The 26,329-nt window shown below is 34.5% G+C and overlaps 1 protein-coding gene across 2 annotated transcripts in view; it reads right to left on the bottom strand.

The window, feature by feature from the left end:
- Positions 1-1,136: 1,136 nt before the first annotated feature.
- POLK (DNA polymerase kappa) overlaps positions 1,137-26,329 on the bottom strand; it is a 73,154-nt gene continuing 47,961 nt past the window's right edge. Inside the window, exons 6-15 of one of the 2 annotated variants that reach the window (XM_028523513.2) lie at positions 25,909-26,062; positions 21,959-22,198; positions 19,736-19,860; positions 18,273-18,439; positions 15,757-15,789; positions 11,130-11,226; positions 8,221-8,392; positions 5,353-6,297; positions 4,732-4,774; positions 3,282-4,555 (exon numbers count right to left, since the gene is read on the bottom strand). In XM_028523513.2, the coding sequence (XP_028379314.1) occupies positions 4,471-4,555; positions 4,732-4,774; positions 5,353-6,297; positions 8,221-8,392; positions 11,130-11,226; positions 15,757-15,789; positions 18,273-18,439; positions 19,736-19,860; positions 21,959-22,198; positions 25,909-26,062 (2,061 nt within the window). In that variant the 3' untranslated portion in view covers positions 3,282-4,470. Of the gene's footprint in view, positions 4,556-4,731; positions 4,775-5,352; positions 6,298-8,220; positions 8,393-11,129; positions 11,227-15,756; positions 15,790-18,272; positions 18,440-19,735; positions 19,861-21,958; positions 22,199-25,908; positions 26,063-26,329 lie in introns of both variants that reach the window. The other variant, XM_036020429.1, reaches the window with a different exon arrangement.

Raw genomic sequence — 26,329 nt, 5'->3', positions numbered from 1 at the left:
TACCTTGTACCTTGTTGTTACATAGAAGATTATTTTTATTATATGTCCTAATTGGTTATTACAGTGGTAGAGGGATGCTACTTCTTTTGTGTATTGATTTTGTAGTCATAACCTTGTTGAGCTTTAATTAAATGTAGATTTTAAAGAATGTAGACAAACACACCACCTGACAATAAAGTTTTATTTTTATTTCTTTGTTTCCAGTTTTCATTTATATTATTTATTAAATTGACTAGGATCTCCAACAAAGTAATGGAGGGCACCCTTGTGTTATTCCTAAGAAATGCTTCTAAAATTTCACCATTAAATGTGATAATTTATATAGTTTTCAATAGGAAAATTCTTTACAATTATTAACAGAACCTGGTTCTATTTGGGGTAGCAACATGCCCAACTAAAAACTGCATTTGCAAGTTCCCTATAATATGGGGAAGCCTTATCAGTTGCCCTATGACAGTTTGAGATATAAGTGGAAATTATTTGGGGCTTCCAGGAAAGCTCCTTAAAGTGGGACAAACTTGTTGCCCTTTTTTCATTTCCACTTTCTTGTCTTCCTACCTGGAACACACATGTAAGGCTGGGTGTGGAAGAGCCCATCTTGTAACCACAAACTGACTGTGTGAGGCTGAGAAAGTCAGAGACTTTGAGCTCATCTTTGAACTACTGAGCCAATGCTAAGCAATGAAATTCATATTTCAAATGCAAAGTAGATCCAATTTTTTTAAAAAAGACTCTGATTTGGGTCTTTGTAATACACAGCTGAAGTGAAATTCTGAACTCATACAGAAAGTAGGGTGCTGCGAATAACAAAACCTAATATATGGAATTGACTTGGTATTTGAGGGGGAATTTTGGGGAGTGGGGACACAAACATCACTGGCTAAAACACTGGTGACTTATTTGGCAGTGACAAAGTATTTGGTTAAGTTGTCAACTGCTGTCCTTCGAAAAGCAGACCAAATGCTGATTGAAGTTGTAGCACTAGGGGAAATACTAGGAGAAAAACTCAAAATGATGGCTCTCTTTTGCTGTGTTCAGCAAAGTCCTAGAAAAGCGAAATGTACTTTTTTCTCTATTAACACTAGTAGATTACAGAGACAGACAAAATATCTTACTAAGCAAAGTAGTTTCTGCCATTTTTTTCTCTTCACTTTTTGTTGTGATACAGGTCACATATGAGCAAGAGTGTATAAAATATATTTGTACAGCTTAAGGTGAATATACATGCAATTACTACTCAAGATTAGAAACAGAATGCTGTCAGCATCCCAGAAGCTCTGTGTGCCATTCCCTGATCACATGCCCCTCCCGCTCCTCAGAAGGAATCATTATTTTAATTATTGGGACAACTAACACACTTGCTTGTGTTTATAATTCAATCTCATATGGATACACCTGTAAAACAATATAGTATAGCTTTAACTGTTTGAACTTTATATAAATATGGAACCATGCTGATTGCATCCTTCTACGACTGGCTTCTTTTGTTCATCTTTGTGATATTGGTGCACATTCTGATGAGCTATATCCTTGATTTTCACCACTGTGTAGAATTTTTGTTTGAATGTACAATGATAGAATTTAACGATTCCTCCATTGCTGAATATTTGGTTTATTTCCCATTCTTGGTTCTTACAGTGCTGCCATGAACAACCTTGTATGTGCTGCCTAGGAAACATGTTCCATAGTTTCCACAGGACAATGTATTTGTTAGGGTTCTGGCAGGAAAAAAATATAATTTGAGATGAGTTTAAGAAAGGGACCATCTACATAGGTACGGGCAGGGTAAGGGGAAATCATAAAGGATAGTGCAGCACCCCAGGGCTAACGAGGGCAAGGCTCTGTTGCCACTCCTAGCTGAAGAGGTGAGGGAAGGAAAGGATTATCACAACTTGGAGAGACAGCAGAGAATGCAGTGTCACTGTGGCCACGTACAAGAAGTTGTGACCTTTGGTTAAGGGATTTAACAAAAAGGTACATGAAGGCATAAATACCGAACTTCATCTTTCTTTCTTCCCAAATCTTCTGCAGTGCAGCCCCCCAACCCCACCACAGCACCTTGCTGAACATAAGGCAGAAGAAGGATCTGGAGGGCAAACAGAAAATAACCAGCAAAGGTGTATATTTAGAAGTGTAGTTGCTGGGTTACTGAGTGTGCACACCTTCACACTTACTAAAGAAGGGCATAGTGTTTTCCAAAGTGATTGTTTTCAAAGTAAGAGTTCACATTGCTCCACGCCTTCACCAGAACTTAATTCTTAATGGACCTTTTCATTGTTGCAACTCTGGTAGGGATGTAATGACACCTCTTTGTGTTCTTACTTTTCATCTCCCTGTTACAAAAATGGCTGAGAATGGTTGCATGTTTCTTGGCCATTTAGATTTTTTTTTTTATGTCAAGCACCATTTAAAGTCTTTTATCCAAATTTCTATTGGCTGTCTTTTTCTCACTGATTCACTGAAGTCATTTACATATTCTGGATTATACACTCTGTTTTTCCCCCAGTTATTGTGTTACAAATATATTCTCCCAGGTGCTTCCTTATATTCTGACCCTATAAGTAGTAAGATTATAGGTGTTTATTCTTTGTTGCTTTGCTGCATTTTCTAAAAATGCCCCAAAGGAAAATTATAATAAAAAGAAAAAAGTGAGTTGGATATTAGATAAAACAGGTAAGAAAAAGACGTGAAAAAAATTTGGGGCAAAGAAAATAGGAGTAAAAGCACTGAGGAAGGAAATGAGTGGAAAGGAAGGAAACCATTTCTCTTGGCTAAAAAATCAACTAAATATTTTAAATTTTATTTTGAATTATTATTAAATATGTCTAAATGAAGGGAGTATAAGGGGACTAAATGATAAATACAAAAAGACTGAATCAAAAAATAAATGTCTAAATGATAACATTCAATTAAATAAGTCCTCTAAATAAAATAATTTAGTATTTAATGTTGAAAACAATAAAAATTAACTTGAGGCAAGACAGAAAACATCTATGGTTTTCAATACATTAAATACATTACAATTTTCAATACATTAATTCGGTGTTTCACAGAACTTAATTTTTTACAGATCCTGCATAAGTAAATTACACAGTCAAGAAACACAGCACAACGCTGTTTTCACACTTGTATACAATAACAACAGGCATGTGATCGGCATGCTAATAAACAGTAAGCCTTATTTTAAACAATCTAGAAATTTAAAGTCAAGTTACCACTTTTGCCAAAGGCTGTGCAAGATCCTAATTTAAGCTATTCCTAAAATATGATTTCTTTATAAATTTAAATGAGGTGAATTTAGATGAAAAGTAGGTATACAAATATTAAATCATGGTTATAACCTGCAACTTTTCATTTCCCTATTACATAAGGTTGTATGTCAACTAAAAAGAAAAGTAGGATAAAAGAAAACAAAAATCTAAGAGAATAAAAGGTATGGTTCTTTAAAGCAGTCACAAAGTGGCTACCATCTTCATGTTTCAGATAAATAATTGTTTCTGATAAAAATTATTACTCATAGCACAAAATTATCTGGAGCAACTACTTAAGCTAACTACTTACTGTTAAGCTGTCTTCTTTCATAAATATTAATAAAAGCATGACAGAAATATAACTAAGATACATGATCTACTGTAAACACATTCATCTTTTAAATTGTGCATTTTTCTCTATAAGGTTTTATAAAAATAAAGTGAGTGCACAATTTATTCTTTATAGATTTGAGAAGAGTACACGCATAACTGCCAAGAAATTAAATATTGCCATTTAAAAGTCTTAAATAAAAAAACAATTACTTTATATCTTAGACTAAGTTTTTAAAAAAGTGGACAAAGTGCTTATTCATAAAAAAGTAAGTTTAAATTAAAAAAATCAAATGAATAATCATATTTAAGCAAAACTCTTTTAACACAGAAAATAATACTGTGATATTATTATCCTGAAAGGAACAGAACCTCTCATGCTAGTTCTGCTAAGCTTTTTTTCATAGAATGTATGATAAATATTAATCAAGAATGCTCATGAGGTACCTGAAGGTAGTAGGAGCTAAAATACAAATATACAAAGTTGTAGAAGATACTAAGATCAATTATGGCAGACCAGTGCCAACAAAACGGTTAAGTACTGAAAAGCTTTTATGCCAAAAATGGTTTCTGTGAATATCAGAGCCCTTATAAATACATGGTTTTACATTCACTATAAGATTTAATAAAGAAAGAAATCACTTATTAATCCCATTCCTAATTTCTCATTTTAAAAGTATCTCTAACAGGAAGTGCAATTCTTATGGTACCAAAAAAGTATACAAAACATTAGTATATATTCTAAATTCATGTAAGGGAAATATCATTGGGGAAGGATTACATTGGCCATTTCGCTAAATGAATCTGTAAACTTAAAATGAGAAAGAATACCTTCAGTGATTATAAAAAATAAGTTCCAATTAAAAACTAATGATAAAAAGTTCAATGTTCATTTAAAAAATATATCAAGGGTATGTCTGGGATTGTTTGGTTTTATTTTCTTTGATGCTGAGTACTTTGTCATCGATCCTGATCTGAAATTAAAAAAAAAAAATCATTAAAATACAGGAAGAGATTTTCAAAAATAATTTTGCAAATAATTGACTTTAAAAAATTTTACTTGATATAAAAGGAAATTTTAACATCTAAAAATTCAACCTTGAAATATGAGTTTTTTAGGTAGCTCTACTCAAGCTCAAATTAGTCATACCTCTTTGTTTTTGTTACAGCCTTCTGTACTCTGCCTGAGTTACCTTCAGAGAGAAGAGAAATGAAGAAATTCCATGATGAATAATAAGAAATAAATAAAGGATTATATAAAAATTTAAAAAGTTAAAGCTGACTGATATGAAGATAATAATACAAAGTTCCTTAATACTACCTAGTTCATATTTATACATACAGAAGCTAACTTTACAGCATAATTTATTTATAATTATTTTATTAGTATTACACTTAATTTTATTTTTGAAATTTGGCCAGAATCATAGCTACCAAAAAACAAGTTAAAGAAGCTTTCTGGCTATGTAATTATCATTAATTTACCACTGTGCCTTGACAAATGTCTGAGTCTTTTTTTATTACATCACTCAGCTCCCTCAACCTTTGAGTTCATTCCGTGCTAAATCAAGCCCAAACCAAAGTTTGCCCCAAACATAACATCTACTGGCTTCACTTAATTCTAACTTACGGTAAGGTAACTAACATTGACCTAAACGGCAGCATACATAAACAGTCCCTTTAAGATTGGGTGTTTCAGACCTAATAAAGATTTCAATTTTAATAAAATATTCCTAGAAAATCAAGTTCTTTAAAATGACTACAAACTCACCCGTACTTTTGGTGCTTTCTTTGGGTTGATTTACTGGATTAACTTTATCCTTTTTAAGTTCCTGGATTATGCCTTTATTTAAGCAAATATCCACATGCACATTGAACTGGGTAAGATCTGAAGTTTTTTGCTTTAGGTTGCAAACAGGACAAATTAGGGCCTGGTCTGTCATCTCTTCATATAAATAAGACTGGGGGGGTTCTTGCCTTCTCAGTGACCCAGCATCTTCACTTTCCAGTGCAACAGAACAAAAATTCTGATGACAGTTTTCAATATTAAACGACGTGCTTGGAAGGCTAGAACATTCCTCTTTGCTATGCTTATTACTTAAAGCATCTATACTTTCTACTTCAGATGGATTGCCTATAGTCTCTACCAATTCAACACAATCTTCTGAATTGATTTCTGTATTCTTTTGATGGGTTTCATAATCCTGCTTCTCACAGAGGGAAAAAGAATGATGTATGTTTCCTTTCTTGTTAACTTTTGTAGAAGCAGCAGGTGAATATGAGAACATTTCACTCATCGAAGGTCCATTAAGACATGCATCTACATGTTTATTAAAGGCTTCCAGACTGATGCTTCCTTGCTCCCGAAAGCAAACAGGACAGGTAAATATCTGATTGTTATCTGAATTCTCTGATGTTTCTAAATTCTCACTCATCTTCTTTAAAACTTGGAATGATTGTGATGTCTGTACATCGTGTCCATTCACAGTTTCACACTTAACTGTATCTTGGTGGCTCCATTTCTTTTCTGATCGTTTTTTATCAAAAAAACTCCTCTTATGAGACATTTCTACAGGTTTTAAAAACTGATCTTTGTCATTTTTCTCTACACACCCAGTGCCTGACAGGGTTGGATCTCCAGCCTGTAAGAAACCAACAATACTCCTTTGTTGGTGTTTCTTATCTTCTTCATTGAGAAAACTAGATAGCCGAACACCTAAATGAAACCAACCACAATGAATCAGTTTCAAATTCAACAAAGCCAACTCACTCATAATCCATCAAAACATATTGCAAATACTTTTGTGACATATATAAAAAGGGCTGTTTAGAGAAAAGTAATTAGCAACACTATATTTTCTGAATTAAAGGATGTTTTCCCAAAACTGTATTTTGAGCTGAAATTTATACTTTTTAAAATAAAATTGGGTATCACTAATTAGCAGTACCTACTGGAGTTAGTATGATTATATAGGTCTTTCAATTGAGCTCTTGACACATGATACCATTTAATAAATACTAAGTAACTAGTTGGAGTTAACTACATAGATACTTTAGCTCCTTTTTTTCAATACGTTTTAATTTTTAGAGCAATTTTAGGTTGAAAACAAAATTGAACAATAAGTTCAGAGTCCCCAGATATCCCCTGCCCCACACACATAGAGCCTCTCCTACTATCGACATCCCCCACAGGAGTGGTATGTATGTGAGAACCGATGAACCTATGCTGACACAAGACTATCAGTCCAAGTCCATCGTTTACATTAGGATTCACTCTAGGTGTTATAGTCACTTTGGGCGTTACATATTCTAACGTTGTGACAAATGGACAATGACATGTATCTACCATTATAGCATCATATAGAATAGTTTTACTGCCCTAAAAATCCTCTGTGCTCTGCCTATTCATTTCTCCCTTCTTGAAAATCCTTGATAACCCTGGCTGGTGTAGCTCAGTGGATTGACCATGGGCTGGGAACCAAAGTGTCCCAGGTTCGATTCCCAGCCAGGGTACATTCCTGGGTTGTAGGCCATAACCCCCAGCAACCGCACATTGATGTTTCTCTCTCTCTCTCTCTCTCTCTCCCTTCCTTCCCTCTCTAAAAATAAATAAAAAATAAAAATAAAAAAAAATCTTTGATAACTACTGATAATTTTAGTGTCTCCATAATCTTTTCCAGAATGTTATATGGTTGGAATAATACAGTATGTAGACTTTTCAGATTTTTTTTTTCAGTTAATAATATAAACATAAGGTTCCTCCATTTCATGGCTTGACAGCTCGTTTCTTTTGTGGCTAAATATATTCTACTGTCTGGATGTACCACAGTTTCCACTGACCTACTGCTGAAGGACATGTTGGTTGCTTCCAAGTTTTACAAGTTTTAGTAATAATGAATAAAGCTGCTATTAACATATACCCTTTAGTTCTTTTTAGTTAACATATTTTACTCAATTGATCTCAGTGTGTGCTGTCTTTCATAAATGAAAGTATGACTAATGAACCACTCTTAGCAGTATACTAAGTTGGCATTTGAGATGCTTATCCATAAATGTTGTTTTACACAGTTTACCTTAAAAACATTTCTTTTCTTTTTTTAACCACACAGTGGCTAAAGATGTGGTTTTATTAGCACCATAGTCCCTTATCTGCAATTCCGAAATCCAAAAAGCCCTGAAAATTGTAAGTAACATACAATAATTGATAGCTGGATTGATGGGAAGCTCTTTAGAGTGTTTACAACTCAGTGTGAATGTTTTTTTGCTTTGCTAAAGAAATATTAGTGTGTTTGATCATGAAGTGCTTCCTCATATTCCAAAGTAGTATTACAAAATATATTCAATATGCTTTCTAAATCTGAAAAGTTTAAAATTTTGAAACAAACCTAGCCCCAAGGATTTCAGCAAGTATTGATAGTAAGGAAAAGAACAACTTTAATTGATTCTTACTGGAATAAGAATGGAATTATAAACTAATAATCATAGCTTCGCATGCATCAAGTTCTAAGAATTAAGGAATATGGCAGCAGTTAAGTACAAATTCCTAAAGTTTTAAGAAATAAAATGGAGATGAGAACATATCCAAATTGATTCTTTGGGAAAGTATATTTAAGGAAAAGCCAGAAAAGAAAAGTCATACCCATAAGCCTTAGCCTCAAGGGATGTGGAAAATCAGCATCAATTTCTGTTCTTAGCAATTCTTTAGCAAGAGCAAATATTTCTTCTGCAGTAGACACAGCAGATGAAACTGTAGATGCACGAGTTTTTACTTCAAAATTCACATTCTTCAGCTTAATGGTAACAGTTTTACCCTATAATTAACAGAATACATTATTAAATAGGGCTTTCTAACTTCTGGAAAAAATATTTTACAGTCAAAAAACTCATGAAGCTCACTTATGTACATATAATATGGAAATATAATCAATTCTTCCTAAAACATAGTAACAAAATTGTCATAAAGAATAACTACAAAGTGTCGCAGGTTTGATTCCCAGTCAGGGCACATGCCTGGGTTGCAGGCCATGGTCCCCAGCAACTGCACATTGATGTCTGTCTGTCTGTCTCTCTCCCTTCCCTCTCTAAAAATAAACAAATTAAATCTTTAAAAAAAAAAAAGAATAACTAGAATCCCAAAGTAATAAAAAATTCCATTTTAGCCAATTACTACTTCCCTCCCCAAATGAATTTTTATAAAAGATATTTATATAAAGGGCAAAGTTAACTAATCATATTTTTCCAAAAACCTCTTTTAGAGGTCAATTTAGTACCTGAAAAAAGAAAAAAAATTTTCTAAAGGAGCCCATTGGAAAGGTCTTGTGCACAGCTTATACTTATTGTGTGGCAACTGTATAATAGATAGTATGTTAATTTACATGTAAGAACTCTCTGTACAGTTACTGTTTAATGGACACAAACTTTCAGTTTGGGATAATGAAAAAGTTCTGGAGATTGACAGTGTTGATGGTTACACAGTATGAATGTACTCAATGCCACTGAAATATATACTTAAAAATCATTAAAACTGTAAAGTTTATGTTATATATATTTTACTACCTTCTGGAGATAGTAAGAGTGTATTAAACTTATTGACTCACTTCCAAAGACTAGAGTACAAAAGAGAAAATCAGTAACTTCACAATGGAGAAGCCTAGCAAACATTACCCTAACCAATTGACAGAGGTTAACATTGCCCATGATATCATGTGGTTTTCATACGCAGTAGCTACCCCTTATCTGTGGGGATTTGTTCCACCACCCCAGTGGGTGCCTGAAACTGTGGACAGTACCAAACCCTATTGATATATACTATGTTTTCTCCTATCATATATACTTACGATAAAGTTTAATTTATAAATTAGGCACAGTAAGAGATTAACAACTAATAATAGGACACTTTATAAAATTACAAAATTATAACAATATTAATATAATAAAAGTTATATAAATGTGGTCTTTCTCTGATAACTGATTTGATAACCAAGACCACCACTAAGTGACTAATGGGCAGGCAGCATATGCAGCGTTGATACACTGGGCAAAGGGATGATCACATCCTGGGCAGATTAAAGCAGGACAGCATAAGATTTCATTATGCTATGAAGAATGATGTACAGTTTAAACTTATGATTTGTTTAATTTCCAGAATTTTCCATTTAATATCTTCAGACTGTGGGTAACTGAAACTACGGAAGTAAAGTCTCGGTAAGGGGAGACTACTGTACCTCCTAGGATGGGATGAGAAGGACTTCGCCTCTGTGGTATTCTTTCTAAAACTCATGCTGCGGTCTGATCTCAAGAAAACCACAGACGAACCCAAATTGGGAGATATCTGGCCAGTATTCCTCAAGGCTATCAAGGTCATGAAAAACAGGGAAATACTGAGAAACTGTCACAGACTAGAGGAGATTGGAGAAGACAGGACAGCTAAACGCACTGTGGTTCCCTAGACTGAATCCTGGAACAGAAAGAGAACATTAATGGAAAATAGATAAAATCCACATAAAGTCTGGAGTTGTGTGAATAGCTATGTACTAATGTCAGTTTCTTAGTTTGGACAAATATATTCTGGAAGTATAAGATGTCAATGATGAGGAAAACTGGGTATATTGGAGCTCTCTATAGTATCTTGGCAATTTTTCTGTAAATCCAAAATGATTCTAAAATCAAAAGTTTATTTAAACATTTAAAAAAACAACTCTTCTTACAATCAAGGTATGATAAAAAAGGATTATAAGAAAAATATCAATTATTCCACTCATTGTAATAATGTTTTAATACTTTAAAAATTTTTATTGAATTTATTGGAGTGATACTGGTTAATAAAATTACATGGCTTCAGGTATACAATTCTATAATATATCATCTGTATACTGTACTGTGTGTTTGCCACCAAAGTCAAGTTTCCTTCCATCACCATTTATCCCTCCTTTACCCTCTTCTACTTCCCCCTCATCCGCTTTCTCTCTGGTAATCACCATTACATTTTGTAATTACTCTAAATAACTCTGGTTTGAGAGTGTTAGAAAAACACTAAATGTGGATTGCTCTGAGTGAAGAATATCAAATACAAAGGTCGAAGCCTTCCAGATGTTGTTCTCAATGTGTTAAAAAACCTGCATTAGAGCCTTGAAACAAAATGCTTACTGTAGAAAGTCACTGCCTACATGAGAAAAACATTAATGGATGATGGGAAGTCATTTGTAATACGTAAATACAGTTCAAGGAAAATCCTTCCCTCTTTGCTTTATTCTCTAATACCAACATAACTCTCTCTGATTTCAAACTTATTCCAATGTACTCCCAAGGTAGTATAAACTCCTCTGGAGTTATACTGGAATCACTCTACCCTGCAACTTGCTTCTTCACAGAATGACAGAATGACCCTCAAATAAGGGTCAGCATTAAATTTCTTTGTTGGTGATGACAATACCCTTATCTGATATTTCCCACTTTGTATTCAAACACAAAATCTAATTCTTGCATTAAAGTGCATTTTATTATTAGAAAACTTCCAAACGGAAAAAACACCACATTACAATAAAGTACCTTAAGTCCTTCTTTCTGCAGATCTTGAGCAAGTTCACTGCAAAGTTCCTGGCACAAGCTGTACTGTTCTTCTGCTTTACTTATCTCACTGAATGTCCTAGAAAGACAAGAATGATTTTGGTGCACAAAGTAAAAATATAATCCAGGATAATTTAGGAACGATATAGTATGTTTCAATGGCTTAGCATTAAGTTATATTTTCTGTAGTACTGAATAAAGTTTTCAGATGAGTTAAGATATAATTAAGTAAAAAACATTTAAGATCTACTTAATAATTGGAGATAATTTAAATAGTTAAGCTGATTAGCAAAGGTATACTTTTATACTTTTTGCTCTTTCTGTAATATTTTTTAAAAAGATAATTAAAGCCACCAACAGATAATAATGCCCTCAGAAACTCCAAACACATTAAGGTATATATGGTAGATAGACTCTGCTATAGAGGATTATCTTAAGAAAGTTCAGATAAGAACATTATTCCAATTTATTACACAGGTATTTTCTGAAAGAGCGATATCTTCAAGTAGATTTAAGGGGTTATTTAATGGCATCTAGGTATAGTTATCTAATAATTGAAAATGGAGGGCTGATTAAATGTAGAAATTTTTAGTTCATCTGCACAAGAGTGTTAAAAGAAGTTGAAAGGTCAATTAACCTAAAAGAGAAGGAAACTACAGAGAAATCACAGTAATAAGTAACAAATCATGTGCAAATGACCATTCAGACCTTCCCTTCTAACTATTCAACTACCCTGTTCTCCCCCCAGTGCAGGTCCAGTGTTGCCAGCTTTCTATTCTTATGAATTCCTCCAGTAATATTTTATGCACATATAAGCAAACAAGCAAATATTTTCCCCTTATTTTTATATAAGCAGTAGAATATTAGACACATTATTTAATGCTTTGCTTTTCTCAGTCCTGGTCAGAGTTCCCTATGAGTAAATAATTTTCTCATTTTTATATGGCAGCACAATATTCTAGTTTAAAGATGTAAGGTCATTTAACCAGTCTTCTATTCATGGATATTTAGGTTACAATATTTTCAATCTTTTGCTATAGTAAAAAATGCAATGAATAACTTTGTATACATGTGAAACGACATGCAATTACGACTATGGAATGAATTCCTAAAAAAAAAGAACTGTAGGATGGAAGTACATATGCATCTGTAGTTTTGATAGATACTGCCAAATTGTCTGTCCCCTGTGGGAGGCATAATAATGGTCCCCAAAGATGTCCAAATCCTAATCCTCTGAACTGACTACATCACGAAATGGATTTTGCAGATGTGCTTAAGTAAAGTCAGGGAGATTATCCTCAATTATCCAGGTGGGTTAATGGAATCCCAAGGTTCCTTATTAGGGGGAGGAGGTTCAGAGTCAGACAAAGAGAAGATCCTACATTTGAAGACAGAAGGTGGGTCCATGAGCTAAAGAATACAGGCAGCCTTTGGAAGCTTTTGATAAAGAGACGGATTCTCTTCTGGAGCCTCTAGAAGGAATGCAGCCCTGCCAATACCTTAATGTTAGGACTTTTGATCTTCAGAACTACAAGAGAATAAATCTGTGCTGTTTTAAACCACTAAATTTGTTAGAGTACCAATAAGAAGCTAGCACCCCCGCCAGAGTTTACAGCTTTTTCACTCCCATAGTCTCGCCAGTTGGTTGTGTTAGAATGTTTCCCAACAGTGAAAAATACTATCTCGGAGAACTTTCAATCTGTATTTCTTTTTTAATATAGTTTATTGATTATGCTATTACAGTTGTCCCATTTTCCCCTCTTCACTCCCCTCCACTCTGCATATTCTCTCTTACCCACATTCCCCCCCCCTTTAGTTTATGTCCATGTGGCATTCTTATAAGTTCTTTAGCTTCTACATTTCCCATACTATTCTTGCCCTCTCCCTGTCTATTTTCTATCTACCATCAATGCTGCTTATTTTCTGTACCTTTTCCCCTTTTCTCCTCTTCCCACTCCCCTCCATGTAATCTCCATTTCTGTGGTTCTCTTCCTGTTCTAGTTATTTGCTTAGTTTGTTTTGTTTTTGCTTTAGGTGTGGTTATTAATAATTGTGAGTTTGCTGTCATTTTACTGTACATGTTTTCTATCTTCTTTTTCTTAGATAAGTCCCTTTAACATTTCATATAATAAGGGTTTGGTGAGGATGAACTCCTCTGACTTGACCTTATCTGAGAAGCACTTTATCTGCCCTTCCATTATAAATGTAAGCTTTGCTGGGTAGAGCAATCTTGGATGTAGGTCCTTGCCTTTCGTGACTTGGAATACTTCTTTCCAGCCCCTTCTTGCCTGTAAGGTCTCTTTTGAGAAATCAGCTGACAGTCTGATGGTTACTCCTTTGTAGGTGACTGTCTCCTTTTTTCTTGCTGCTTCTAGGATTCCCTCCTTCATTTTACTCTCGGGTAGTGTAATTATAATGTGCCTTGGTGTGTTCCTCCTTGGGTCCAACTTCTTTGGGACTCTCTGAGCTTCCTGGACCTCTTGGAAGTCTATTTCCTTTGCCAGAATGGGGAAATTCTCCTTTATTCTTTGTTCAAATGACTTTTCCACTTGTTGCTCTTCCTCTTCTCCTTCTGGCACCCCTATAATTTGGATGTTGGAACGTTTAAGGATATCCTGGAGGTTCCTAAGCCTCCCACATTTTTTTGAATTCTTGTTCCTTCCTTCTTTTCTGTTTGGTTGTTTCTTTCTTCCTTCTGGTCCACTCCATTGATTTGAGTCCCAGTTTCCTTCCCATCACTATTGGTTCCCTGTACATTTTCTTTTCTTTCACTTAGCGTAGCCTTCATTTTTTCATCTAATTTGTGACCAAATTCAACCAATTCTGTGAGCATCCTGATCACCAGTGCTTTGAACTGTGCATCTAATAGGTTGGCTATCTCTTTGTCACTTCGTTGTATTTTTTGTGGAGCTTTGATCTGTTCTTTCGTTTGGGCCATTTTTTTTTTTTTTTTTTTGTCTTGATATGCCTGTTACATAGTGAGGGGTGAAGCCTTAGGTGTTCACCAGGGCGGGTCAACCCAGTTGCTGTGTTGTGATGTAGTATGTGGGGGAGGGGTCCGAGAGGGAACAATGGCGCTTGCTCAGCTCTCTGCTGGATTTCAGTCCCTTCCATCACTTCCCCCAAGCAAACTGGGCCCCTCTGTTGCTGATTCCTGAGTGGGTGGGTTTGTGTACATTTTAGGACCCTGTGGATCTCTCCAGTGAACTCTCCTGCGAGGCTGGGAGTCTATCCCGGCATCTCAACCCCCACAGGTGTTTTCAATCAGTGTTTTTAGGCTTTATTTCCGCTCACTGGGGTCCTGGGTTGCTTGGTCTGTCTCGGTCCCCAGTTTTGCCTGGCTTATCTGTGCACGAATGTGGGACCCCCGGTCCGCCAGCCGCCTTGTGCGCCAAGTCCCTCCACAGTCCACCGCCTTGCTTGGTCAGCCCGCTGCAGCCTTGCGAGCCCAGGGTCCGCCTGCTGCCGCTTGGCTTCGAGTCCTTCTCCACCCGGCCACCCGACTCCGCCCCTCCTACTGGCCTGGATGAATGTTTCTCCTTTAACTCCTTGGTTGTCGGACTCCCAAACAGTTCAATTTTCTGTCAGTACTGGTTGATTTTTTTGTTTCTAAGTTGTTGTTGTCCTTATTTTGGTTGTGCGAGGAGGCACAGTCTACCTACGCCTCCATCTTGGCCGGAAGTCCTGTATTTCTTAAATTATAAAGCAAATTGGGAATATTTGCACATGTTTTAAGAGCCATTTATACTTCTCTTTCTGTTAACCTTTCTTGTTCATTTTTTCTATTGATTTGCCAGCCTTAACACATGTTAATAGTTAATATTTTTGTATACTAAGCAGTGTTCTCAATAACAGACAAAATGGAAGAAAAAAATTCATTAAATAGGACAATACTATCACACTCTCAGATGCTTTTCCTCCCTTTTCCTTTGATTGCTTTTACGTAAATCACTGCCTCAAGGCAATTTTGATCAGTCATTTACTGAGTACATCATCTTGTCAGCCATCATTCAGCTTTTCTGAATACAACCATATACTACGTGTGTAGTTTTGAATGTCTCAGAGCAACTTTCGTGCTTGGAGAAAACTGAGGGACTGCACAAACAATGAGATGTTTTCCAAAACAATAAAGTTTGCATCAAGATTCCACTTAACTTCTAAATAAGACTGTAAACCAATGAAATAGATCACCTCTAAGCTCTCTTACATCAATATCTATTTGATGACTCAGCTGATTCACCAATATTAGAAGAGTTTTAGAAAGAATTTCCATGGCCAATTCTTAAATTTCCCAAATAACTTCTCAGTATAATTTTTTTTATAAAAGATAGAAATAAGATTTGGAATCCTAAAATACTTGGCTTTCACTGAATAGGAACAAAACCAACATTTAAAAAAATAACTGTAGTTAATTTTTTTCCCATCAAGAGCATAGCAAGTGAAGACAACAAAGCATTGTACAGAGATATTTACTTCAGGAACATGACATGCTGAGAATTGTTTTGTGGTTTGAAAATAGGTATTTTAATTTCAGTGATACCTTCCTAAAAATTAAAAATTAGTTTAAAATAGCCTGAATTATGAACAATTAATAATATAAAAATATTACCTCTCAACACTCATGCTTTTCCTCTCTCCATCCCTTGAAATGAAGAAAAAAAAAGATTTTATTTGCTTTTTCAAAGACTGAGTTCCTTTTAGTCAACCAAGAGGATTTAATATATCAAGTACCCTTTAGAGATCTCAGTGTTTTTGACTCAAATTTATACATCACAAAAAGCAGTGAGTTTTTAAAATTCTAAGAATAAATCACCCAGAGAATGCGGGTAGATAAGATGCTAATATGGTTACACATGTCATGGATCAAGTCTATACCTATCAAAGAGAACAAATTTGAAAACAGGTTAACATTGCTCTGGCCAGGTAGCTCAGTTGGTTAGAGCATCGTCCTGACATGCCAAGGTTGCCAGTCCGATTCCTGGTCAGGGTCATCTAAGAAGCAACCAATGAATGCATAAATAAGTGGAACAACAAATCGATGTTTTTCTCTCTCTCTTTCTTTCTCTCTACCCCCTCTGTCTAAAGACTAATAAATAAAAAAAATTTTAGAAGAAAATAGGTTGATATTATAAATTGCTTCTATTAAAAGCCTGAATATCAAAACCACAACGTACAAAAACCAATAGCAAGTGGTAATGTAATGGCTTGCAGTTATAGGATGTAATTAAATTTTAAATTATTTAATATCAATTATCTAGTTTTTGGCTGAGTAGATTAACTTCTCTCTCCTATAGCCTATTCATTACTCATTATACCACTCTATAGAACCTCAGTCAGAGTTTGGCACACAGCAGCAGGATGAACATTGGGAATCTGAAATGTCTAGTTTGGTAGGATTCCACCAGCTCTGACAGGAGTAGTTGACATGGAAAGGCTGAAATGACAGTTGGGTTATTCATTTCCAAAGATTCAATTAACCTGTTATGAATGAAGCACTGTTCTAGGCCGTGGGGATACAGTAATGTAGAAAACAGACCAAGTGCCTGCCCTTGAGGAACTTGTATCTTAATGGAGAGAGACGAATAGACAAATAAAAAGTAAATATGGAATATGTTAGAAGGGGAGAAGTACTACAGATTTAAAAATAAAGCAGAGTAGGGGACTTAGAGAATGTGGACAGAGAAAAGGTAGATTTGTTATTTCATATTATTATATTATTATAACCCTGTGCAATGTTTTATCAAGAACTTTATTGTGTTTAAGCACTACGGAAATAAAAAGAGGTTGATTTTTGTGTTAAAAGAGAAAGGCTATTTCTCATTATGTTCAATGTGTGGTTGCCCCTTGAGCATCCCTTCCTGGGGACCTGGCCCACAACCCAGACACGTGCCCTGACTGGGAATCGAACTGGCAACCCTTTGATTCACAGGCCCGCACTCAATCCACCGAGTCACACCAGCCAGGACTCATCATTATCTTCAAAATACTAGATTATATATAGTACTGTGATGTCTTTTTTCTTATTTTTCATTATATCCACTGAAAATCAATGTCAGCTAATTGTGGACTCAACTGATTGAGAAGCATGGAGTGCTAAGAAAAGCAATACCACAAGCCTTACAATCTCTGTTAAGATTTAGCAGGTTTAATTGATTACTAGAACTTATTTTCTATGCCCTGAGTAATCTTTTGTTCTCCTTTCGTCTAAGACTACAAAGGAACTATTTTGAGGGCAGGCTGACAGGATGATGACAAAACTGTAAAAATAGTGATGTGTTAATTCCCATTCTTTTTTTAACTCCCTTTTTTGCCCACTCCCAAAAGTACACCCTTCTAGCTCTAGGATACTTCTTTTTAAGACCTAGATAGAACAGAGTGGCAAGGAAGAAAACACAGGGCGTCTCCTCTAGTCACTCACCTGCTAGATCTCCCCGTGGTCGTAGAGATCTCTACGAGAGCCCCTGCAGGGTTCTGCCTCTGGATGACCACAGCCAAGCCCAGCTCTTCCCGGCCCCCTAGTCATTTTTTAGGCCCTCACTGCTTCACTTCCTTCATTCATTTATTTGGTTACTTTCTATCTCCCACACTAGTCTGTAAACTCCAAGGAGGCAGGACTTTGTCTTGTTTACTGCTGTTATCCCCAGGGTCCAGAACAGTGCCTAACAGAAAGTGAGTATTCAGTACCGAATGAACAAATCATTATGAATCTGGGGGGTCAATAGTTAGTTCATGAAGGTTTTCAAAGAATCATTCAATCTCCTTGTTTAAAAAGTGAATTCTGGAATATGAGCCTTCTTGCTTTTCTGAAAAATCTGACCACTAGTCTTCCAGTATTCTTCTGCTCTAAACAAGGAACAAGGCACGTACAGAAAAGAAAGTACCCATCATTCCTCTTGTTTCATCTATCTAACTGCTGTAGCCAACAACCTAGGAGTGATTCTTTATCCCTCTTTTCCTTTTCTCCCACATTCAAACTTTTGACTCTAATTAAAAAATTATATTCCAAATTGAACCAGCCCAAAATAATTGAAAAACATGTTATCCTTATAGGCTCCACTTCAATGGCTAGAACTGTTATTTTGGTAAATAATAAGTAAAAAGTGGAATGAATATACATATGGATACCTTGTCAGGTGTGTTGAACCCAGACCCATGGAAATCTGTAGGAAGTAACGCCAAGATGTTTCAGAGAAAAGAAGAGAAAGTAATGCCCTCTGTTGGTAGAGTTCTGTACAAGTAATAATTCCAAGAGCCTTTAACATTTTCTCTGTAACCTTTCCTATTCCAGAAACCTAGAAGAGAATCAATATTTATCATTAACACATTTTTAAATTGAGGTAAGAACCGATATTGTAATCTCATTATACATTTTATAATCAATAAAAGGCATAAATAATATGACTGTATTTCATAAGTTATTTTCATAAGAAACTGCTTTAATTGCTTTTCGGCATTTCCTAAATTAGTGTTATACGAAAACGTAAATGTAAAATTCCATGAAATTTTTTAAAGCATTAAAAAAAGAGGAGTTCTGTGGTCAAACTTGGGGAATGCTAGGATAAACAAATTTAAATTGAATTCCTCACTGTAACAGTTATAAATCTTTAATATATTAGTATCTTTGTGACCCACAAGGGTGGTAGATTCCAAGTTATTTGACCTCAGAACCTTTTTATGGAACACCTATTTATACTTTAAAAAACATATTAGAAAACACTGTTGTATAGCTACACCTTATGTAATAAACTATTCAGTAATCATTATACATTATATATTTTGATACAGTCTTCCTTTTGAGTATTGAAAATGCTTTATTTAAATTTACTCATACATTATGTTGAATGAGAAAAGTCCTGCCTCTGGGGTGTCCAACTTTTTGACATCTCTGGGCCACAATGGAAGGAAAGTTGTCTTGGGCCACACAATAAATATACTGCAACATGTAATCACACACAAAAAAATCTCATAATGTTTTAAGTAAATTTACGATTTCATCTTGGGCTGCAGGTTGGACACCTCTGTACCTAGGACATCAAATGGTCTATAGTACAACTATTGTTTAAATAGCATATATATGCAGAAAATCTAGAAGCTTTAAAAATGATAAAATATACCTCCCTTCCTATAACCCCTAAAGTATCATTTTACCATTTTAAACATGGTAAAGTATTTTGATTTACTTTTGTTAAAACGAGTAAAATTCTAAGTCTCTCTGAAGTATCATATGTGTTAATCTAGGAGCAATCTGTACTTTAGAACTAAGATTGTATATTGAGTTACAGTTGAAAGAACTCTTCTCTGTATTCTTTTCATTCCTCTTCTCCTTAGGAGGGGTAAGGTTAAAAGTCTGTCATCTATTACTTTCTTAAAATTTTTCAGCAAACAAGATTTCTAAACCTCACATGTTAAGGGTTCAATTGAAAGATTTCTTCCAATTAAATCATCCATTATAGTTCTTGCTTGTTACCTACTGTTTTAAAGCTTTTCAACTAAGAATTACTATCACCCTAAATAGTATCTCTTCAGAACTCAGAATACACACACACACACACACACACACACAGAATAAATTTTATATAAAATCTCACCTTTCTAATGGGTAAGTCCTTAATGAAATCCATCACGGCTTGTCTGTTAGGGAGAATTTGGTATTGTCCATTTGGTTTATTCTTATCACTGCATACTTTTGCTAACATTGTATTTGGGGCAATGCCTTAAAAAAAGAACACTCTGATGACTTAAAGAAGTTGATATGTATGACTTTAAACGACATGATGACAATATAAGAAAACAATAAATAATGTTAAATGCAAAAAATCTGAAATGATGTGAAATGCTATTTTAAAAATAATAGTGGGTAAAAAAAAGTGTTTTTAAGAAAACAGTGTGATTAAGCAAAAACATAAAACAAAACAAAAACACTCACAGTCACAGACAACAGTATGCTATTACCAGAAGGAAGTGGGGTGGGGGGAAGTAGAAAAGGGTAAAGGGGGAATTAATGGTAATAGAAAGAGACTTGACTTTGGGTGGTGAACACATAATACAATACAGTTAATGCATTATAAAATTGTATACGTGAAACCTATATAATTTTATTAACCAATGTCAAATAAATTCAATAAATAAAAAATGCATCTATGTTTGAAAGAGAATATTTAGATAATAGCAATAAGTCGTAATAATATGCCTTGTTAAATAAATACATAAAAATAAAAATAACAGTGGATTATTATCTATCTCCCCTGGGCTTCCTATGGTTTTAGGAAAAAGAACTTTGTTAGTTATTTTCACAACAGAAATGAGGACTATTTAAATATCTGTTGTATTTTAAAGTCTAAGAGTAATTCCTGAGTTTAAGTGATACCAGAAGGGACCCAAAAACCCCAGAAATTTATTTATAAAAAATTGTGTATTTATTCTTATGTGTTTAAACTTCAGTCACCTTCACATACTCCCCATCTGATGAAATACATCTAATCGAGATGTTTTTTCCACTGCTCAAAACAGTTTTTGAACTTGTCGATTTTGATGACTTTTGGCGCTTCTGCCATTTTTTGTTTCACTTCTTCCACATTGGCAAAAACTTTCCTTTTGAGAATTTTTTTCACCAGGGAAATAAAAAAAAAGTTGTTTGGGGCAATACTGGGTAAACAGGGAGGGTGGGGCATGAGGATCATGCTGGTTTTAGTCAAAACTGTTGAACATTCAGCATGGTGTGGGCAGGTGCGCTCATAAATCACCCATCATGAAATGCGCAAACGTGTTGAAGGTGTCTTCAAAAAAAATTCACTGAAGCAAATCGAAGCCTCTTACAACACCACCAGCTGGTGCACTGAGACAGAGGGGTTCCTAGAACACTCACCTAGTGGGGCAAGTCTGTACTATAAGGAGCCCACCCTCTAGAAGATAATTCTGGTTTTTTGGGACCTCCCCTTCATATTGTTAACTTACATACCAACTGTAGTAAAAACATAGGCTAGCTTATAGAAAAGATCCAGAATATAAATTAGAATGTATGTTTACTCGTTGAAAAGGTCTTTTGTATAAATTATCCACATAAAAATATCAAAAATTCTGGGTTGTATATTTAAAACAATAATAATGAAATGTGTGCATCATTTTTAAGTTATAAAGTACTGCTTTTAATGATTAGGAGGAATTGAGATAAAAATATTATAATATAATCATTAAATAGTTCATTGAAATGTTTATACACATCTTCCTAAATTTTATTATTGTTCTCACACTTTGGTGTATAAAGAGAAGACCAACCTCATCTTAATAGGGCTTATATAAGATAATTTAGGATCTTTAAGATGAATATCAGCCTCTATGCTAAGCAGTGTTACCCTTATGGGTTACTGACATATGTAAAGCTCTTTTTCCCTTCACTGGATGGTCCTAGGTTGTTATGTGCCAGTTGGTGATTCTTCAGTCTACTACCCTGTGGCCATCTGGGGTCTCTCCTGCACTGTAACCCTGGAAGGGCTGCAGTCTTCCGAGGGAAAAGTAATAAAGCACTATGTCCAAAAACAATTAAAATATAATTTGTGCTTAAAAAAATAAAAGCTACATGAGATTTATAAATAGTTTCTTTTTTCCTTTGGGCTCAAGGGCTTTTTGGCTTAATTCCAACTTACCTGCAGGTTCTAAGCATTCCAAATAGGTTGTTAGAAGTTAAATAAAAAAATAATGGATAAGTAAATTGTTACTCTATACTTTATAATGACAAACTACTAATAATTATGCATGACTTAGACAGTCCCAAAATTATAAGTATTACAGCCATCAATATCCTCTTTAAGTACCTGCACTGGCTGTCAGTGTTGTCTTTTGCTCGATTCTGAAACGAATTTCCTTTACCACTTCCTCGGCTGATGTTCCAAAAACAACTGAGTTTTGAATTGATTGAGGATTATTTTGTTCTTCACTGTTCACTTGGGAAGTGTTTTCTGGGGGCTGCAAATCAGGAGGACTATCTTCAAAAAGTAATGGAGAGATGGATCGTTCATTCTCACTCAGTTTATTAAGTTTCTTTTCTGGCTTACCTAAATTAGAACAGGAACAATAATTCACTTTCATTTTAAGAAGCATATACTTTGTAAATCAGGTTTTGCTACATTCTTTCTAAGCACAAAGTAAATATAGTTTAGTTTTGTTTCTAAGGACCAAGGTCAGAAATGTCATCATTTAGATTTTATAACTGTTTTAAAAAGAAAACAATGATTCTAAGGTTTTTTAAAAAAAATATATTAGCCATTTCCATTGTGTACATTTTAAAAAGAAATATACTAAGTAAAACCCACTAATTATTGTGCCTATATCATATTGCTTTTTTCTTAGAAAATGACAACTTTCTTTTTGTTTGTTCACTTATCTGTAGGGGAAAAATATCCTTCTTAAATTAGAATTTAATAATGAGAAGGTATCAAGCAATCTAAAATAAATTCCTGAAAAAATAAGTTTTGTTTTTAAAGGAAAAAAACTTAAATTTCCTTCATTCATGGGACACACTTTTCATATATTAACATAATCTGAATTTTCTTCTTTCAAATGCTGGTTTTAATTTTGACTTGTCTGTTAATAAAGGATCAATTTTACTAAAGGCATATTTGAAAGAAATAGAAATTACTTCTGGGTATTATATAAATTCTTTTTTTTTAATTTACAGTCTCTATTTTACATATGTATATCCATTAAAATATACAAACTCTTAAGGTCTGATCAGAGTAACCACTGTCCCAGATTCAGAGAAAGAAGCCTTTATTACTATCAATAGGCTGCAAACTACTGTATTTTGCCATGTATAAGGCACACTTTTTTGCCTAAATTTTTGAGGGAAAAATAAGTATGCACATTATACATGGATAGTATTAATTCTGTATCTATACAAATGTTTTTAATTACCTTAATTTATGCTTATGCGTTCAAAGTGTAATGCTAGAAAGTGATAACAATATCCATATGCAAAACAATACCCTGGAATACAATAATTGGTTTCCTTCAAATAAATATAATTTATTTAATTATAAATAAATAATTAGAAAACTAAAACGAAAGATTTTTTTTCCTGAAAGCTTGGGCCAAAATCGTGGGTGTGCATTATATATGGGAGCACATTATACATGGCAAAATACAGTAATATTATTATTAGAAAGTAGAATAAAAATATCTATCTGGTTATTACCTCATTTCCTTTGCATTTTTCATAAATGGGCTATAAAATACACTTAAATATATAGTGGTACTGAAATGTCCTCATGAACAAATCCATTAAAGACTTTATTTTGTGGGCTTAATGGAGGAGAAATGCAGTTTAAACACACTTATAACTAAGATTAACAACAGAGCTTTCTGATCTCATTTCATAATTTTATTAGATATAAATGCTTTCCAAATTAAGGTAAGTGCAGAAGCAAAAATTAAATTTCTAATTTTAAGACGTATGAATGCATATTACTTGAAAAATGAACTTGGAAGATTTTCTAAAGATAATATAAGCAATATGACAAACATCTGATTCATTTCTAATTTTAAAATATACAATACAAATTAAGTTACAGAGAGATGTTTTCCAAATCTGAATCCCTAGGCCATTACGAAATAAGCCTTCCATTAGCTGTTATTTGTGTACTTCAGTTCCTTCCATTTGCCATGTTCTGGTTTAAATTGCAAAGCAATTCAGAGGGAATTAAGACTGGTGGTTGAAATGCTATTTACTTAAACCCCCTTTCCCCACCTGGATGGGTAGAAGTCAAGGCAAAGAGAGAAGAAAAACTGCAGCTCAAGTAAGGTATTATACACCTGTCCTGTTCACAAGTCCCTTCTGAAGAGCCCTCATGCCATTTTTATGTTCCTCGTGGCTCTATCACCCTGCCCTTGGGTGAGTCACACTGATAGTGGAACACTACATGTGGCAGGAAGCAAAGCATGCGGCCTTCAGTTTCACTGTTAGAGCTGCTGAATGATGGCATAGTTACCTTTTGAGTCTGTCTACTTCTCTGTGAGGCATGGATGAGCAACTAAATGCCAAAGTGGTTTCTTATTTGCTTTCTGAAAGAAATATCCTTACAATCCCCTGAGGTGGATCAGAGTCAAGAACTAAGGTTTCTTATCATCTGAAACACTAGGATTAAAACATCCATTTGGATGGCAAAGTGCTAAAAATGTACAGTATTTTAGTTTCACACATTCCTTGACACTCATGATTCAGATTTACATGGCAGAATAAACATAAAATAATTATCTTATTTGTATATACACATAGTAGTTAGCAATACTTTTCCAAAGATCACATCTTTGAGAAAAGGGGCAAACAGCAGAAAACTGTCTTGGACTTTAGAGGAAGCTGCATCAATCGCCTGCATGGCTCCAACTCTCAGCTTCCCATGGCACAATGGGAAATCAGATATGCCTGAGAGTCAGCCCACAGATACTTATATATTTCAAAAAAAGTCAAGCTATTCAAATTGCTTAAGAGTATGAAACATAAGAATAGGAATACATAAATATGTTAAAACAACAGATATTAAAAATTCACATCTTCACAGTGATTCTAGACATATTATAATAAATAAAAAGAACATTAGTAGAGAATGAAATCATTGACCTTAGTCCCCATGTAACTTTTAAAAAACATATATGAAAGTAATTGTTACAGAAGGCCCCCAGGGGATGCTTTGACATAATCATTTAATGCCCCCCCACCCCTTTCTCTTGTGAAAAGTAAGGAAATAACAAAGTGAAAATTTAAGCAAAGTGACGTGAGGCTTTTTGTGCCACTTCCCCAAACAATCCAGTTAAACTAAGGAAATAAAATGTTTTGTTCCAAGCCTCTGTCCAGAAATCATCCTTGTTTATTTTTAATGTTTCTATTAAAGAGACTTACTGCTTAGAACTGTAAAGAAGGTAGAGAAGCAGCTCCAAAGATTTGAGACCCAAGCAATGTAAGAGTTAGAGTTTTTGCCATCGAGAACCCACCGCTTTTGCTTCGGGGGCACAGACAGTGGTGCCTGCTGAAGCTGTCAGTGCGTTGTGCACATGGAATGTGGCTGTCGCTGTGAGCAAAAACCCTCTGTTTCTACCTTTTAATCCAGGTGAACTTGGCTCAGGAACCCAGGACCCCTCAAACATTTGAAATAATCATAAGTATGACAGAAGGCTGAAAGCAGTATTCATAATATCTTCATGTTTCTTGGTATCATTTTGGATAGGTAATAAGGGGACCATTTGAAAAAAAACCCCTCTGGGTCATGAAACTTCTGCTTCATCATATATAAAAGAATAAAAGTAAGGTCTAAGGCAAAAAAGGGAGTTGGGAGTTGTTAATTTGGGAAATGAAGAAAAAAACACGCAATGTTGTGATATGTTTGAAGCAAATTTTAAAAAAACTATTTGGAATTACAACAAAAGGCCACTTTAAGGAGATAAGCCCCTCAGATTCAATGTATTCCAACCCTTTGTTAGTTCAATTTTAGGAAAAGAACTGCTATGAAATCGCTTTATTCAGGGACTCTGCACATTCTTAAAGTCTAGATATTTAACGACTGCATTTGGTTTAAGTAGCATTTCACATATTTAACTCAGAAAACCTATTGGTATATTATGTTTCTGATTTTTCATTTTTAATAATTTTTCATAATAAAGTATAGCTAGCTAGTCCTACCACCTATGCATCCTAATAGGTTAACTAGGTTAATTCAAATTCAAAGGGTTTTTTATTTGTTTGTTAGTTTGATTGTTCTAATAAATTGCTTACCATTTTCTAGAGAGGTCCCTGTTTTGATGAAATATTTTCTTTTGTCCTCAGGCCAATTTCGTCTTTCCTGTAAGTGCGTTGTTATATTCAAGTAGGCTTCATCAAGACTCATGGCCATAAAATTGGGATCATAATCAGCAAGTATTTCCTTAACCTTCAAAATGAACAAAATAGTTTAATGTTTGCTGCCATAACAAAATCTGTTACATACAGCTAATAAGAAAAATTATATTCTTACTTTGCAACTATAGTAACAACCCTGAAATCAATAGTTCATGGATTTAGGAAATAAATGATTTACTGCCAGCGCAAACTTGTTCAAATTCTCTTCTGTATGAACATAGATCATGAACGCAGAAGACCAGGTTTATTTGATACAACCTCTATTTAGCCACCTATATCTAGATATAGTAAGTGATTT

This window comes from Phyllostomus discolor, chromosome 3, assembly GCF_004126475.2.
Source record: "Phyllostomus discolor isolate MPI-MPIP mPhyDis1 chromosome 3, mPhyDis1.pri.v3, whole genome shotgun sequence".
In the NCBI taxonomy this organism is placed as follows: domain Eukaryota; kingdom Metazoa; phylum Chordata; class Mammalia; order Chiroptera; family Phyllostomidae; genus Phyllostomus; species Phyllostomus discolor.
The sequence above is the reverse complement of the archived record's forward strand: the minus strand, read 5'-3'. Positions and strand labels throughout refer to the sequence as shown.